Source organism: Alexandromys fortis, unplaced genomic scaffold (genome assembly GCF_014885135.2).
Source record: "Alexandromys fortis isolate MF-2015 unplaced genomic scaffold, M_Fortis_MF-2015_v1.1 scaffold_34, whole genome shotgun sequence".
NCBI classification, from domain to species: Eukaryota; Metazoa; Chordata; class Mammalia; order Rodentia; family Cricetidae; genus Alexandromys; species Alexandromys fortis.
In genome coordinates, this window is record NW_026067933.1 from 3571509 (window position 1) to 3589348 (window position 17840).

At 42.1% G+C, this 17840-nt stretch overlaps 1 protein-coding gene across 3 annotated transcripts in view; it reads right to left on the reverse strand.

Annotated features, from left to right (window-relative positions):
* The window catches only part of Ptprz1 (protein tyrosine phosphatase receptor type Z1), a 179145-nt gene extending 166716 nt beyond the window's left edge, over nucleotides 1-12429 (reverse strand). For 2 of the 3 annotated variants that reach the window (XM_050145943.1, XM_050145942.1), the window contains exon 1: nucleotides 12011-12385. In XM_050145943.1, the coding sequence (XP_050001900.1) occupies nucleotides 12011-12068 (58 nt within the window). In that variant the 5' untranslated portion in view covers nucleotides 12069-12385. Of the gene's footprint in view, nucleotides 1-12010 lie in introns of all 3 variants that reach the window. The other variant, XM_050145941.1, reaches the window with a different exon arrangement.
* Nucleotides 12430-17840: the final 5411 nt, after the last annotated feature.

Consider the following 17840-nt stretch of genomic DNA (forward strand, 5'->3'; position numbering starts at 1 on the left):
GGGAGCAGTGGGCATCTTTCTTGTCTTTCTTCTTGGGTCCAGAAAGAAAGTCAGACTCAGAAATGTCAAAGCTAGGGCTGGAGAGACGGTTCAGCAGTTGAGAATGCTTGCTGCTCTTTCAGAGGGCCCGCTTCAGGCAGCTCACAACTGCCTATTGCTCAACCTAGCTCTAGGAAACTGGACACTACCCTCCTGTTTCCATAAGCATGGAATATAGTCCTCAATGTAAGAGGCATAATTTCACACAGATACACATGCAAACATATAAATAAAAATAGTAAGATAAATCTTTTGGGGGGGGCTGGTGAGATGACTCAGTTGTTAAGAGCGCTGACTGCTCTTCCAGAGGTCATGAGTTCAATTTCCCAGCAACCACATGGTGGCTCACACCCATCTGTAATGAGATCTGGTGTCCCCTTCTGGTGTGCAGGTAAACATAGAAGGAATGTTGTATACATAATAAAGAAATAAATCTTTTTAAAAAAGATAAATCTTTTAAAAAAATCAATAAGTGTGCTAGAATTAATCTGAATAGTTTTCACAAGAGATACTGTTTTAATACTTTAAGAAGGTATTTCCATTTTTAGCAACAAGAAACATACACATGTATGTTTATGCCTATTCATATAAATGTATTTATAAATCCTCATTAATTTATGCATGAGTATATATGTCTAACTATAAATTTATAACATACTAGTCTAACAATGTATATATTAATATTATGTACTACTTTCCTATTACAGAAGTTATCAAACAAAAACTGACCACAACCAAACATATCTTATATACAGTCAACCATTTTTAATATACTTTAATCTTGCTATCCAATTCTATATAGTACAATATACTGTATTTTAATTCACATACAGAAAATTGTGCTTATATTTCCATTACATATGGAACACTAGACATATATTTTGGTTTTGTAGCTGCTTTCTTCCTTTCTTAAGCTACATGATTTCTCGGTTTACTACTTTGTATATCATAAATTTATCTTAAAGAGACAAATAGGAAGTAATAAAGTTCTTTTGTTCATTAATTCACAGCACATCAACCTTGATGTGCAGGTATGAAGACTCGAGCTTGAATTCCCAGGGTCTATGAAAAGACTAGGCATTTTAATACATGGTGACACAAATAACACATCTATATTCCTAGAACTCTTTCAGCAAGATAAGAACAAGAAGCTTCCTAGAAGCTTGTGGACCAGTCAGACTGGATCACCCAGCAGCAAATAACCACAAGCAAATAAATAAATAAATAAATAAATAAATAAATAAATAGAAAGAAATAAAGAAAGAAAAAACTAAATCTTAAAGAAAGTGGTTGGCAAAAATACTACCATGGCAAATAAAAACCCATACACACAGTAAGGAGCTGGTGTGGTGCTCATTGTCTCTCTCTTTCTCTCTTCCTCTCCCTTCCTCCCTCCCTCCCTCCCTCCCCCTCTCCCTCCTTCCCTTCCTCTCCCTTTCTCCTCTTATCTCCCTCTCAAAAATAAACTTCAAAGCAAAATCATGGAAGACTATTGCTTCAATTGTTTCCTGTCACAATGTTTTTAATGGGAAGCCCCCATTGTGAGCAATTTCCAGAGACACTAGTTTATGAGAGATGACTATGATATACTTCAGTTCAGATGAACTCACGGATAATTAAGAAAGCTTCAGTACCCGTAGCTTGCTGGTTGCAGCTACAGGAGTGTGTGCGCTCACTGTGAAAAGGAAACACACCACGTGGGCGTTCCAAAGACAATGAAGTGAACCGTGTCGAGGTGGGCGCTGCAGGTGAACCCGATGCTACCAATCTGCTCAGGTCCTTTCATCCTTCAAAAGACATTTGTTTTCATCAAGTTTCTCCATAAGCAGCACCACTTGCTCTGCTTGCTGCCCCAATCAGTTCGGAGGAATGGCTCCCTTCAATGCCTGGGGCTCATTTTAACAGGCTTAGTCTTATTCTTCAATCAATAAGAAAGCTCACGCTGCCACCCACACTTTCTTTCCCTTTGTTTCCAAGTCATCAGCCCATTTAGAACTGTACATGTTTGCTGCCTATACTTTCCCTTCTTGGCTATTTCTCTAACACTCTTAAGTTCCTTGCTACATCTTCACCTTCCCAGGTTGGACACTCCCTTGAGAATGACCAATAGCTTGTTCTCGCATAATGGGATCACATCCTATCAAATACTCCAATTTTACCAAAATCACATGAAGTGATGTATCTGAAAGTGCTTGCTAGGATTTAAAGTCGTGCATGAGGATAGTGTGGTGCTATCACGCTCACACACTTGGAATCATCCAGCAAATTTCCACAGTAACAGCACTGAAACAGCCTGATGCCCTGATTATTCTGTTCCCCTGATCTTCCTCTGATGCCTGTGTTGTCCCATAATCTATAGACCTGGGCTGGGGAAATGGGTAGATACGGTGCCTACAGCATGAACATGAGGATCTGATATTTAGAACCCCAACATCTACATAAAAGTCAGGTGTGTGGAATGTATGTATATAACCCCAGCACTGAGAGATGGAGGCCGGTGGGGTCTCTAAGATTTGATGATCGTATAACCAAAATGGTAAGCTGCTCTAGGTTCAGTGAGAAACCTGGTCTCAAAACACAAGATGGAAAAGTAATTGGAGAAAACATGCTCACATCAACCTCTAGCTTCCACACATGTCCACAAAGGCAAGCATAACCAGATACAAATAAAGCCCTTCTTTCTCTCACTCTTGCTATCTCTCTCACACACATCTATCTATCTATCTATCTATCTATCTATCTATCTATCTATCTATCTATCTATCTAATCTATCTATCTATCTATCTATCTATCTATCTATCATCTATCTATCTATCTATCTATCTATCATCTATCATCTATCTATCTCCCTATATATGCTCATACAAATACAGCAGTTATAGTAAAAAAAATAATTTAGAAATTTTAAAACTAGAGATTTTCTCAAGCAGTTTTGCTACTCAAAACCTCATATTCATCCTCTGTTAGTTACAAAGTTTCCATCAGTTCAAGCAGCTGATGGCAATCTGCCCTACTATTTGAGCATTTTTATTACTATACGTCCACCCTACTTATTCCCCAATACCGCAGTCTGACTCTCCTCTGTGCTTCTGTGGATGTCTTTGCTGGCCCTTATGCCTTTTGCTCCTATACTGACCATTCAAATCTTCCTACCCATCCTCCCTGCATGGTCGAAAAACAGCTGTCTTCCAGATATGAGTTAAAGCTACATATATCCCCACCCAATCCATCTGCAAAGTTTTCAATACTAGGGAGCTACTTTTATATTGGGAGGTTTTAATTAAGCAGTAGGTATATATCCTCTCTAGAGAAATATTTATCTCAAAGAAGATTCTCAATCAAGATCTACAGCATCAATTTGTGCTTAGGTTATCATTACTGAGCATTAGTGTACTGAAGAGGTAAGCTGACAACCCAGAAAAGTCCATCATTAGCTTTTAAGTATGTGTTATTAAGGCTTTTCAAACACAGTAAAATCCAAAGAGCCAGGACATAATAAATAATTGATATTTTCTTTATGAATTTTATCATCTATAATTTATACATTGATAAATTTTTAGCTTTGAGAAAGCATAAAATAGATGGTAAATATAACAAAATCTTTTTATTTATTTATTTATTAAAGATTTCTGTCTCTTCCCCCCAGCTGCCTCCCCTTTCCCTCCACCCTCCCCCAATCAAGTCCCCCTCCCTCGTCAGTCCAAAGAGCAATCAGGGTTCCCTGCCCCGTGGCTAAGCAAAATCTTTTATTAACTAGTAGAAAACACTAACTAGTTCTACTGAAATTTTCATAAGAAAACAACATTAGGTACCACCAAGAATATGCATCATTGGAAAAATGGAAAGATAATAAATGCTTGGGTCTGGACAAACGGTACTTGAGACTCTTATCTCTGAAGCTGGTTCATTTGTCTTCCCAGCTGCTGATAGACTTGAATCTTTGGAACAGCCCCAAGACTCTTGCCCTCCTGAAGTCTGACAAGCACGCAGACTCTGAGGTCAGCAACTGTAGTCTATGCTCCTCTTCTAGGATTACTCTGAAACTGAAGCTACCTTAAGAAAGGGAAAAAAGGACGGGCCATTTTCCAAGGCCTTTGTCCCATGGAACTGGCTTTGTTTTAGCAAGGCACACAGCCTGCCAGTGTCGCCACCTGAAGGAAAATGAACTAAGATTAGTAGTATCATAAGGTTGGCCTAGATCTGTGGTTTTCAAACGCTGACTATGTCCTCTAGTCACCTGAAGTGTTTTAAGAAAACACCCACTCTTGATCACAGCACTGAGACACTATACCATGCTTAGCTAGACCTTATTTGTGTGCATTGGCTAGCCCCGAGAACCACAGCAAAATCTTTAGACCGAGTGGCTAAAACAACAGGCATTTGTTTCTTACAGGTTTTGAGGTTAGAAAGTCCAATATCAAGAGGTCAAGAGATTTGATTCTGATGGAAGTTCTCTGTGGCTTTCAAGTGGTTGGCTTCTTGCTGGGTTTTTATGGGATGGGAAAAGACACAGCTCTTGTCTTTTTTTTCCTCTAAGGCATTAATTTCTTTTATGACAGCTTGAACCTCATGACCTATTTATTCTTTAGAAGTCTCATTTCTAAGTACTAGCATCCTGATAGGGGTTCAACATGGAATTTGTGGGGGATGCACACAATAACACAATGTCTAAAGTGTGACCAGGATTGGAAACTCATGACCTCAGTCAAGGTCTATGATCACTTTTGCAGAGAAACAAACCTGAGGGTGAGAGCCTATGTGTTCCTCAAGGCCATGCCGATGGCTCCTGTGAGCAGCTCTTGCCTTTAGACAACTCTCTGTCACAAGTGACACCTTTACATGTCCTCTTCAAGAAAACTTGTAGATGAATGTGGATGGCAATATAGTTATAGAAATCAGTTTTAATCGGCTGATGATGTGATTGAAAACCAAGAGCACCTCAGGAAGGTTATTTATATCTGTCCAGCATTTCAAAGGATGTGGTCAGGATTTAGAAGCCAAGATATCTGCTTTAAAGGGTCACTTTTTAAAAGGGTCATTTTTTTCTATGTATTCCTATTCAAGATACTGAGTTAGTCAGTTTGAGAAAGGTCTAGTAGTAAGACCCATGCTTAGAGGAAGGCAGAGAGAGACAGATGGAATGATTCTCTATGAGGGAAAAGCTACCTGTAGCCTAGTTACCCATAAATACTTTAATCCAACCTCCTTCTTTCCAAATCATAAATAAATTATTCTTTCCAAAAATATGAAGAAAGATTTCCAAAGAAATTTATAAAATTTATGCCTTATGAACAAACACACGAAAAGACTCACACTTAATGAATCAGAGCAGCAAGTTCACATCAACTGAGACCCTGAATAATTGAGTTTACTTTAATATCTGTGAGCAAATATCAGAAGAAATAAAAGACAATTGAACCTATTTTAACCATGGGAATTTTCAGCAGAAGCATCTGTTAACCCATCCTTTTAGAATTATGCTAACCACTATGCTTTACAAATTATATTAGCAAAGTAAAAATTCGTTTACTAATAGCATCAAACACCATCAGTTTCATCCCTATCCAACTCTTCATCAAGGTGGGGAGGAAATGTGCCAAGTTTGCTTGATTACATAAATCAGTGCTCAAAGGAAGTAATGATGAAAGAGGAAATAACATCAAAAACGTAAAAAGGGAGGGAGGAGAATATCGAGAAGAACATCTGAAAGACAACCATAATAAAAGAACAAATCTCTTAACTTCTGCTCTTCACCTCTTCACAGCTGGCAATATCTCACCTGTCCCAATCCCCATCCATTTGAATTCAGTTCCATTTTTAAAAATGCTGCATACATGCTATGTGTAAGAATAAACTATGCCCTGTACTTCACCTTTATGATTAATCAAATGGTAGAAGAACTCTAAGAAATGTGTATCGTGAGATGCCACGGTACTCCCCCGTCTTCCTCACTCTGGCTGTTGTGTTATTTTCAGAACTGTCTTGGGCCACCAACCTCTCATGGTCATTCTGATGAAATTTATCCAATCTCATGGCTTTGGGCTGATGGGAAGCAGAGTCTTTATGGAAAAGATCTTTTGTTTCTTATAACTGACCACATCCCGTCATCCTCTCATCTCTAACACATGAACAGCATACACACAGAGAAGTACATTCACCCTGAACTCTGAGACATAACCAGGTTCACGCACATCAACTCATCAACAGTTAAATGCTCACTTATGGCTACCATGGCAACAGCCCATGCAATATTAAGCATGGACACTTTGCTTTTTATGCATAGATAATAGAGTATGTGGATCTAGGTGAGCCTCAGAAATATATCTGAGAAAATCACTGAAAACGAGGGTCTGGTGCCCAAAGAAGCATTAATGGTGAACAGACCAAGGTAATGCTGACCAAAGTCTTGACTGAGAAACAGAAGCAAAGAGAGACCAACAGAAAATGGCAGATCTCAATAACACAAGCTAACCCTAAGGCCTTGAACATTTAAGGACTTAATAGGCAAGTCCTCAAGGTGCCAGGTCTAAGAAGCTAATGAAGACTACAATACAGTCTTTGCCCTTGAAGAGCTGGTCTAGTAGGGAAGGCAGATGTCCTGCCAGAAAATACAGTATATGGTAAAAAACAGATTAGAAAACATAGTAAGAGACAGATCACTCACACATAAATCACCAGCCATGGATATAAAGGCCGCAAAGAGACTGTTAACCCTTCTTTACCCATTACACATCAACCACCATCGTCTTTCAGGATCTTTGTAAGTTGACAGAACACAGTCCAGAAATAACCACCATGCATCAGCAGTTCAAATAATTTTAACAATTGCTTTTTAAATTTAATTATTACTCTCTATAATTTTTTATTTTTGTCATAAAACAATGTTTGGTGAATTTTCTTTATATGTGTGCACAGGTACACACACGCACATGTGCGTGCACATATGCAGATGTCACAGGATAACCTCAGGTGTCATTCCTCAGGTGCAACCCAGTTTTGAGACCAAGTCTGCCATTGGCCCAGAGCTTTGTCTAGTAGGTGGGACTGTTGGGACAGTAGGCTCCACAGACACACCGGTGTTGATCAGTCTTCACCACTGGAACTTCAACCAGAAACCATCACACGTGGCTTCACTGTGGGCTCTGAATTCCAGTCCTCATACTTACAAGGTATGCACTTTGTCATCTGCACCATCATCTCCCAATCAGTAGATTTCCTGAGTGATGGAAATGCGCTGAAATTGCCTACATTGTAGTCACACACGTAGATGACAAGGCTATGATGCACTTCAGTCGTTACCGTTAGTGTGAGCCAAGGAAGTGAGTGATTTCACTTTGATAGGCTATGAATCAACCACATATGCCTAGTGGCCATGGTACTAAGCAGCATAATTTAAAAATTGAATTATTTTTTAGGAATTGCAACAGCATAAAATATTTCCCTTTTATGCCTAATACATGTAATACATATATCGGGAGAATTGCAGATATAGATAAAAATTGGTTCCCACTACACAAGCCATGTATTAGCACTCCAGACAATTCTAATGACTTCAGATACATGCATATATGTTTCTTACTTAAATTGGCTCTCGCCATTAGCATTACAGAGTGAGTGGAAGCATTTTACAATATTTGAGAACACATTTAACACATTCACAGATTGCTGGAAAAGACAGTTACTCTCAAAAGTCTAGCAAAGAATCATAAAAGTTAGGATGCGGTTCTTGGGGGGTGGTATTGATTTATTTATTGGCTCTTGTTGTTTTGAGACAGATTTTACTCTGTAGAAGAGGCTGTTGGTCTGAAGCTCACTATGTAGCCCAGGTTGGTCATGAACTCACAGGAACCTCCAGCCTCAGCCTCTCGAGTGCTAGGATTATAGGCATAAACCATCACGAATGGCTTAAAAATGAGGTTTAAAGGTCTTCAGTGTGGGGTTGAATCAGAACATGTGGGTGGAGGGCACAGGTATCAAGACCTCTTCAGCCCTGCTGGGTTCTTTATGTGCAGCAGACAACAGCAAAGGAAGGGAAACAGTAGTCCAGGTGGGGCTACCTTCATCACTGACAGTATGGAATTGCCACAATATTCAAGATCTCATTGAGGTCACCTAAATATGACAGACTATGCTTCATTTTTTAAAAGGGAAATAAATGCAACATGAAAATGTACAACGAAAGTCACCAGGGGCATTTGCAGGAAAGCAAACAGGAGTGAAATGCTACATCCCATCCCGGGACTCAAGTCGGTAAATTCTCAACAGGAAAATACATCCTCGGAGTGAACACAAAAAGGCATCATCCAGGCATGGTGGCACATGCCTCCTACATCAGATCTTAGGATGTGGAGGCAGGACGATCAGGAGTTCAAGGCCATCCTTGGCTACACAGAGTTTTTAGGGCCAGCCTGCTACAGGAGACCCGGTCTAAAGCAAAACGAATAAACAAAAGAGACAAAAACAAACCACAGAAAAGGAAGTGTCTGGTTTGGAAGAAACAAAGACTAACTAGGCTGTGTGATGCCAGGAAAGTCATTTGACTTCTCTGTATCTATGTTGTCTCATCCATAATTTATATCAGAAGGAGAAGGAAATGAGAAGATGGGTAGACATTCACAGGAATGGTACCAGAAGGACGCTCAAGTTGGTGGCAAGTGGATCTAAAGCACCAACTACTTCCTTTAGGTGCTGTGGTCTTGGCTAACAGAGCCATTTCCAGACACAATCTGAGACAGACATTAGCAAACAGGTACTCAAATTGAACTCCCAGGACAGACTCACTCAGACCTCCCTGAAGTGTGAGGAGGGGGAAACAGATCTTGCTTCCAGAAGAAAATTGTTTCCCAGAAGCAAAATTCTCACAATATACGTATAATGGTAAGTGAGACCCTTCATTTCTAGTGTAGAAATAATTCATTGCTAAGGTAATTTCTCCCGCAAACTTCTCTCTTGAGAGCTCTGAAGGTGGCAGCGGCGAGGAGGGTGGGAAATCCCAAGTACAAGAAAGTGTTATCATGCTAATCAAAAGTAATAAATTTCCTGAATGGTGACTAGTTTTTATTTGGAGGGAGCAAATTTTACACTTATGGCATGACTTGCTGTAGAGGACAAACTGAGAGTCAACACTGAAGGAGCCCCTGGTACCACACCCAGAACCCACTGCAGTCCTAATTGTTGCAGGGGCCTTAGGTATGACCCATTTTTAACGTGGCCCCCATAGCAGTGAGACATGACTAGGAAGTTTAGAATCTCACCTGTTACCTATTTAACAAGAGTGTGAAAACATGAGGATTTGTTGGCCCTTGCAGCTCTGTGACTGGCTTAATTCTAAGACCCTAAGGTCTCATGAATGAAAAGAAGTGATTCCTTAATGGCTCTTCAAGCCCCTCGGTTTCCTCCATGACTCACGGTCCTACGAACCTTCGTATGGGAAAGTCAAATAGCTTGGTTCAAACCATGAGGACATGTGGGACTCAGACAGGGATACTGCCCTGATCACAGAGATGTTCTTAACTGTAAACAGTGAGTACTTGAGTGAATTCTTCTGCTACTGGATAATGGTATGAATGGTGGTCCAACTATCTAAGAATTGCCAGCATGCATCACACCCTCAGTCAGTACTCAAACCTTTTACTGAGCACATTTTATGGTGGTATGTCGGTACCTGGATGGCTCCAACAATGGAAGATCCCCAAACACTGATGTATACATGGACGGGCATTAAAGGGGAGGCTGAATTTTCCATTTGTAGATAATGTGCCTCAGTTTTCCACAATATGTCACTGGAAGGTCAATATATCCATCCCTTTGACCAGTGTCCCCAGATCAGCTTATTTGGAGCAATGCATAAGGCTGCTTTAAATGGCGAGGGATAAAAACATAGTCTTCTCACAGTAATAGTCATTAGAAAGAAAAGAAAAAGGAAGGGAAGAAGGACAGAAGGAAGGAAAAGAGAGAGAGAAAGAGAGAGGGAGGGAGGGAGGAAAGGAGGGAGGGAGGGAGAGAAGAAGAAACGGAGGGGGGGGCGAACTCGTATTTCAGTTTATGGATAGGTTTAGATTTGATGCCTCAACATGAGCCTATAACTGTCTTGAACAATGCATTCAGTTCTTCCCCCTTATGCTCTATGTCTTCAAATGCATGTGGCCAATAAGCCAAAATCTATACAATCCTAAGCAGGCTACAGGTAATGCCTTATGGAGAAAAAAATAAAAATCAACTTTGTAGATGTGTGATTTGCATATAATGGCTCAGTTATAAAAACCAGTGAGTGCTGATACTCCCTCTGACATAGGTAAACCTTGAAAACCTTCTGCTGAGTGAATGAGGCCAGGAATGAAAGGCTGCATGTTTCAGGATTCTGTTCGGATTAAATGTCCAGAGCAAGCTGGTCAATAGACACAGAACGCTGAAGGGTGGGATGGGAATGTCTATTAATGAGCAAGGAGGGCTCATGACATGCTCTGGGATCAGATGCCAATAATGACACACAACTCTGACTCTGCAAAATACCCCCAAACCTTACACTTCAAACAGATGAACGGTGTGGCAATTGATGTTGTTTTTCTAAATTAAAACCATTCTTAATGTAGTCTTGGGCATCTGTTTTGCTGAAGCGCAGAGCAACACTGTAATTTGCATCCCTAATACTGCAAGATCTCCTTAAACAATAGTTTAAGTATCAAGGGGACCTGGCTTTGTTGCTAAAATGCCTATGAGTGGAATGCGGAAATGCAAATTCAACAGGTGTGGATTAGAAGAGTTCTTCCAACGCAGGGGGATCTTCCAGACTCACTTTCAACTGCAAGCCTGCAGTCAGGCGGAGGCAAGGGACTGGGAGGGGGGTCCTGCTGTCTTACACGTGAGCGGTGTGCAAGGCATCCAGCACACCAGTTCTGAACACCTTCATCAAGCCTTAGGGACTGAAGTGAGGTACAGAATAAACCGAGTGAAGTACAGGCAGCCATCACTATAGTGGCGACACAATTCTCATCAGAACTAGAAAGGACTCCTGTTTACAAAGGCCAGGACCCCAAAAGCAGCACCACCCACTGGCTGGAAATGCACACCGAATATATCATTTATTATAAACAATCTAAAAAGTTAAAAGTAGGGTTATAGGACTGATGGGAGCTAAACAGTTAAAATCACAAATCGAGGCATATATCCTAAATTTTAGGTTAATGGCTCCAAATAGTCCTTTAATCACCATGAAGGCTGCTTTCAGTAAGAAAATAGAAACACACACACACACACACACACACACACACACACACACACACTGGTGATTCAAACAGTTGGTCGCAGAGCACAACGTCGTCTAACACGTTCATGGTATGGAGGGCTTTGAGGAAAATCTGGGTCTCCGGTAAGCCCATCACCAGCAGCTCTGGAAGCTGGGACAGAATGCTCCTAGGGATTTGACTGAAACTTTTTTTGTAAATGGCTGCCTGGACTTGAACGTGACCAAACTGAAAGTACTAGAACCACCGAGAAGTCAGGTCGGTGCTTGTTCAGTTCAGTATCTTTCAGGCTAGTGCGTGTAATTCAAGACAGACACATGTACTTTCCGTTCAGGTCCACAGTCCTGGCAGCATAAAAATGAACGTTCCGGTCGCAGCCCCTCGCCACCGCTGGATTGTATTTCCAGTCACCGACTCATCCTCGTATATAGGTCTACAAGGCTGTTTCCACAGTTTGCAACGCGGAGAAGAGAGGACGCGCAAGTGAGGACCCTGACTCGGCAGACTCGGGGGTCCAGGTGTCCTGACCACGCAAGCCTCAGTATGGGGACCCGGCAGGTGGCGGCCTCGCGGTTGAGGGGGTGGGGGCGCAGTCCGCGCGGGTGACATCTAGGAGGCCAGGCCAGGGTGACTTCCAGGGTGCTGCCGACTGTCCTGAAAACCTCCCCCAGCTGTGTCCCAGGGACTTAGCCCCGCTCGGCCGCCCCGCGGAGGTCCTTTCACTTACCCAGGCGACACACGCACAGTAGCTGGATGCACACGAGGAAGCGCTGCAGGATTCGCATCTCCAGCCTGGTCCGCGACCCCTCGCCGGCCGCCGGGGTGCAACTTAGGGTGCGGAGGGTGGGGACACTGAGGCAGGGGACGCCGATGACTGGCCAGGGTCTAGGTGGACATGTGATGTGAGAGAGGAGAGAGAGAGAGAGAGAGAGAGAGAGAGAGAGAGAGAGAGAGAGAGAGAGAGAGAGAGAGAGAGAGAATAGGCGATTGCGGGGCTAGACACGCGTGGGCGCGGGAACCGAGCCCGGACCAGGCGCGGGGCTTAGGGCCGGACGCTGTCCCCTGCCTGAAAGGGCTGCGGCGGCGGCCAGGATCTGAGCGCTCGCAGCCAGCGGCGCGGGAGTGCGGGAACGCGCTCGGGGCTGGGCACGCGCGGCGCGCGGGGGCAGGGGCGGGGGCGGGGGCGCAGGAGCGCGGGCGGGGGCCGGGGTCCAGCAGCGGCAGGAGAGGGGCGTGGCCGATCCCAGCCTGTCCCAGCCCGGCGCCCCTCCTCCGCCCGGGGCTGGAGGTGGAGTGGAACCCGCTGGGTCTTAGAATCTTCGCCGGAGGGGGGAAGGGGGTGCGAGGTGGGGGGAGCTCGCTTCATTAAGACTCCTTCATCCCCCTAGGGAAGATACAAGAGGAGGCTGGGTCCCCATTGTCCGGCACAGCTTGGGACTGACCTTTGGGCTTCACCCCTGGGAAAGTCTTTCGTTTGGTTTTTGTCGTCTCTGCCGTTGCCAAGTGGGTCCTATCAGGAAGGGGTGAGGGAGCCTGGGTAAACTGCGCTCTCCTCCCCCTTCCTTTGCATTTTCCAAGTAAGTAAAGTAGTTCCAGCCCCTATTACCACTAGGGCAGTTAACTCCAATCATCTTTAGTCCTGTTGTGCCCATTTGGTCCGGGCTGACCCTTCCCTAGACCCCAATTACTCTGCCGAGCTGTGCACAAATGTGGGGGAACTCGCACCGCTGCTGTGGTCTCGGTGGATCTAACTTCCCAAGGATCGTCTCTTTGCATAGGGTCCTCCGGTAGGAAGATTCTTTTTATGCATGATTGAAGGGTACACAATAGATATCTAATACACACCCTGTGCTTCCTCGGAGATGGGCACATCATTATCCCCTTACGAGCTTGTTTCTATGGAGGTGTTTGTCTTTTTGTGTAAGAGTGTGAGTGCTATAACCTGAACTCCCCAGCTTGGGGGTGGAGTGGGGATTTTTAATAGATATTCCTGAAGTTTTTGTTGACTCAAGTTGAAGTCCACATGAAATGAGTTAACTGGTGGTGATGTCAGCCAACAGTCTAAAGACGCCATCCTGAATATTCGTGAGATTTTCATATATGTGATGTGATATATAATTGGTCCATTTTGCCCTGATAAGAGACTCCATTTAGAACCTTTCAGGAGTCACATCCAAAGGCACAGAAAACCAAGTTCTGGAATTATCCCTGGTACTCAGTTTGATGTAGGGATCTGTACAGCGTGTACTCTTGTGTTCTGTTATTGTCTCAAAGCCAGTGCTGTAGCTTTATAAAATTCAACGGACGCTTAATGCATACAAATTGGAATTCCGAGGTCTGTTTCAGCTGCCACTACCAGTTCTCACAGAATTCCCACCGCCTCAGAACACAGGCTCAATGTACAGAGCTAACGATGCATTTTGCTATCGGTTTGTGAATGGAGAAAATGCACTGTAGTCATGACAGGGCAGATCTTGATGCTAGCGTGTTTGTTTTGGAGCACGGATCAGTCTAAGAATTTGATCCTTGACCCTATTCTTCCCATGCATAGAAACAAGAATGCCACAGAGTTTCTAATGAAGACTGAGAGTGGAAATAGGGAAGAAATAGTGGAAACAGGGGGAAAAAATTTCTAGCCGTTTTTGCTACCATAACAACAGGTGTGTGTGTTCATTATAAATGCGCCCTGAGTGCGGTGGGGGAGAATGCTTATTGAATATGGACTGCAGTAGACAGGGACATTTACTTAAAGATGTGTATTTATGCAGAAAGGAGAACTGGAAAATCTGACTATCTAGGTGGGGCGGGGAGGGGGGGGAGAACAAACTGAAAGGCACTGAAGTCACATGTTCCTTTGAAAGCACTTTGATTTCCTTGAGACTGAGAATGCGCGTACTATGACAAGCATAGATTTCCTGTGAAGAAGCTTGTGCCTGAAATGCTGAGCCATCTCACTAGATCTGAACACCTAGGGAACAACTAAAGGAAATTCGGTTGCTTAGAAGAAGCTGGACAGGCCAGATGGCTCACTGGATAAAGGCTCTAGCCACCAAGCCCAATGGGCAGAGTTTGATCTTCTGGTCCCTCATCGGATGGAGAGAAGTGACTTCCATAGGCTGTCCTCTGTCTTCTACTCAAAGGCCGTGGCATGCACCACCCCTGGAAATAAACAGGTGAAGAAGAGGAGGAGGAGGAGGAGGAGGGAGGAGAAGGGAGAAAGAGGGAGGAGGAGAAGCAAGAGCTGAGTTTACACGAGGGAACGTGTGGCAATACAAGAGGTCTCAATTATCAAGGCTTTTCCACTAGCCTGGGAGAATAGTCTATCGATAACAATGATTATGTTAGCTCTTCATTAGTTGGCCCTATTAGAAAGACATTATTAGAGTTGATTCACCAAACATAACCAAGATAGAAATTAAAGTTTCTCTAAAACTCCATTCTCATAGTTCAGAATATTACCCAATCCTCTGGGAAGGCACAAAAGCCAGCATAGAGGGATCATTCAGTACTGAGGTTTGCAGGGAAACAAGGTATCGACTAATTCTCCAGTGTAACCGCAATGGAAAGTTGACCTGGAGACGCAGTCCAAGTGGTTTTGAGAGTTCTATGGAGGGAGGGTGAAGTTCTTGGAAATTAAGCCATTGGAAGTGTCAAACCATGGGAGAATAGAAGACATCAAGTAGGCAAGAGCATCGGGAGTCTGCTGTAGAGCTTTTTACAGGTTCTGACAAGTGTCACCTCAAGAATGTGCATCAGCCTTTGTGAGCTGATCCTAAACCGATACAATCACATGCCATCAGGCTGGGCAGGGTGGCATATGCCTTTACTATCAGCACCCAGAAGGCAGAGGCAGGCAGATCTCTGTGAGTTTGAGGCCAGCCTGGTCTACACAGTGGGCTCCTGGGCAGCCAGGGCCACATGAAAGTTCTCTTATTAGAAATATACACACATACACACATGTAAAATAAATCACAAATCACATGCCTTTATTTGAATATCTGAATATTTGCCAGTATATGCATGTTCAACTATATGTAATCTGTATGCACAAGCATACATACATTTGATCAGAAATAGAGACAGAATACCTTTGTGTAAAACCTTAGTAAATTACATCTATTTGATGATCATATATATACAATCCTAGAGGAAGTTGTACAAACCAAAGCCTGGTAGCATCTTCACCATCACTCTCAGAATGTATTATTTACCACTGAATGTTGAGACAAAGAAGGGATCTGGTTGACAAAAGAAGGGATCTGGCCATCTGATTATACCCAATTTAGAAATATGTCTGGAGGGAGAGAATGAATGCTCAATTGAAGACTACCAAACACTTTAGAACTTGGGATTTTCAAAGGGGAAAAAGACTTCTGAGTGAATCACTTGGTCACTCCAGCTTTATGTCCATTACATATCAGGCACTGTTTAAGAGGGAATATCACCATCCCCATCACAGACTGATAGTCTAAAAGAAGCAAATAATCACCACTAGAAACATCCTTGCACACAATTAGTAGATAAAGTAGAGAGACACAGTCAAATTCAAATATGAAATAACGAATAATTTTATAATGCAAAACAAGTTTAGTGCACTACAATGTACTAAATTTAATGAGATGTTTTAGTATGATGAAGTATTTTTCACCTCAAAATGATTGTTAGGATATTCTCATTGAATACTTGTCATATACTTGTAATTTTTAGAGATCATCTGAAATTCAAATTTAAGGAAACACTTTGCATTTTGTCTACTAAATTTCAAAAGCTCTGCCTTGATATAGTTGTTGGATGTTCAGGTTGGTCATTTGCAATTGTGAAATAGCCATGTTTTCATAAGTTTCTTTACACTGCAAATTATTTCCATTGAAAACTGGACTATAGAAAAGCCAGGAAATTGAATCAAGTATTGACTGTAACCTAATTAGGTAATAGTCGCTTCTTTAGAAGAAAGGATGTCTTTGTACTTATGGTGTCTTCCAGAAGCAATTCTCGGTTTATAAGAACTTTGAATTAATTTTGCATTGTGAGAATAGATTCATCTTAAGTTTTTCACTTTACAAATTTTGTTCCCATCTGAAGACTAATTTTACTTCCTGCAGTGTAGTCAGATATTTTGTTTGAATTTGTCCTAATAATTGCTTTCTGTTCCCTCTGACGCACCTGGTCTTTCCATCTTTGTTTCTCATGGGTCTTGGGAATGTAGGAGGTAGCCCAAGTCCTTTCAGAGTCTCCCTGAGAGCTCTAAGGTCAGAGGTAATTAGCCCTGGGTTCATCTGAAGAAGAGAGAATCAGGCTTGAGGGGAAAACCTAACATGTTACATACTTGCTATTTTAGTTTCATGCTATGGTTCAGAATAAATAATTCAATTTAAACTTGTGAGATTCCAAGTATATAATTCAGTGATAACATTGTATCAATGAACACAAATGGCAGGAATCCTTTCTTCCCTGTCAGGGACTTTTGGTATCCTGGGGGATTCAGATGACTCAATTTTATAGTTTGAACTGGCAAAAAAGTTTGTGTGGCAAAAATGTCTGGTGATGGTCATGTATCTCTTTAATTCCAGTACTTGGGAGGCAGAAGCAGACAGATCACTGTGAGTTCAAGGCCAGCCTCGTCTACAGAGCTAGTTCCAGGACAGCTAGAGCAGTTACATAGAGAAACCCTGTCCAGATAAAGCAAACAAACAAAAAGAGTTACAGAAAAAAATAATCATATTTTCAAATGTATTTATGATCAAAAATTATTTTATTTCCAGTTTTTCTCTTATACTAAAAGTTGTGATAGCATAGATCCTATATTTTATCCGTTAGGGTTGACTGCTATAGCAAGGAACTATAGCCTGACATGCCATCAACAGAAATCTATTTCCTACACTTTTGCAAGCTGTGGTCCAGGGTCAGGGAATGGTAAGGCCCAATTAATATCTGACTTCTTGCTGAAACCTAGCATATCAATGGGTAGGGGCACTCTCCAGAACCTCATCGGTAAGGTCATTAATCTCATTTGGGAAGGATCCATCCTCATGATGTAACCACCTCCCAAAGAAACCACCTCTAAAATCCCCACATAAGGACTGGGTCACAGAACATAAATTTACAGGGAACAGCAGGCCTCTCAAGTATTTGGTCTGTTATGATACCTTATTGATAGATATGCTCATTCTTTGCATGTTTTTAAAATTAAGGTATTAAGACTCTTTCAAAGCCCTTCTTTATCACAAACTAAAGTTTTGTTTATTTAACCAATCTTCTGTAGAGAATTATATTAATTTTTTTCACTGTATTTTAATTTTTAGAAAAGTTTAAGGTCAGATTGGATGATTGAGTATAAAGTTCAGAGTTCACACACATTTCTTACAACCAGAGCTGCACAAACTCCCATTATCACCATCGCAGTGGTACATATGCCACGGGTAATGGATTTGCACAAACTTATCATTATTATTTCAAATATGTAGCTTATATTAGGCTTACTCTCAGAGTTGTACATGCTATAGATTTTGGCAAAACTTTAACTATGTGCAATGGATTTATTCATAGGTGGAAAGATT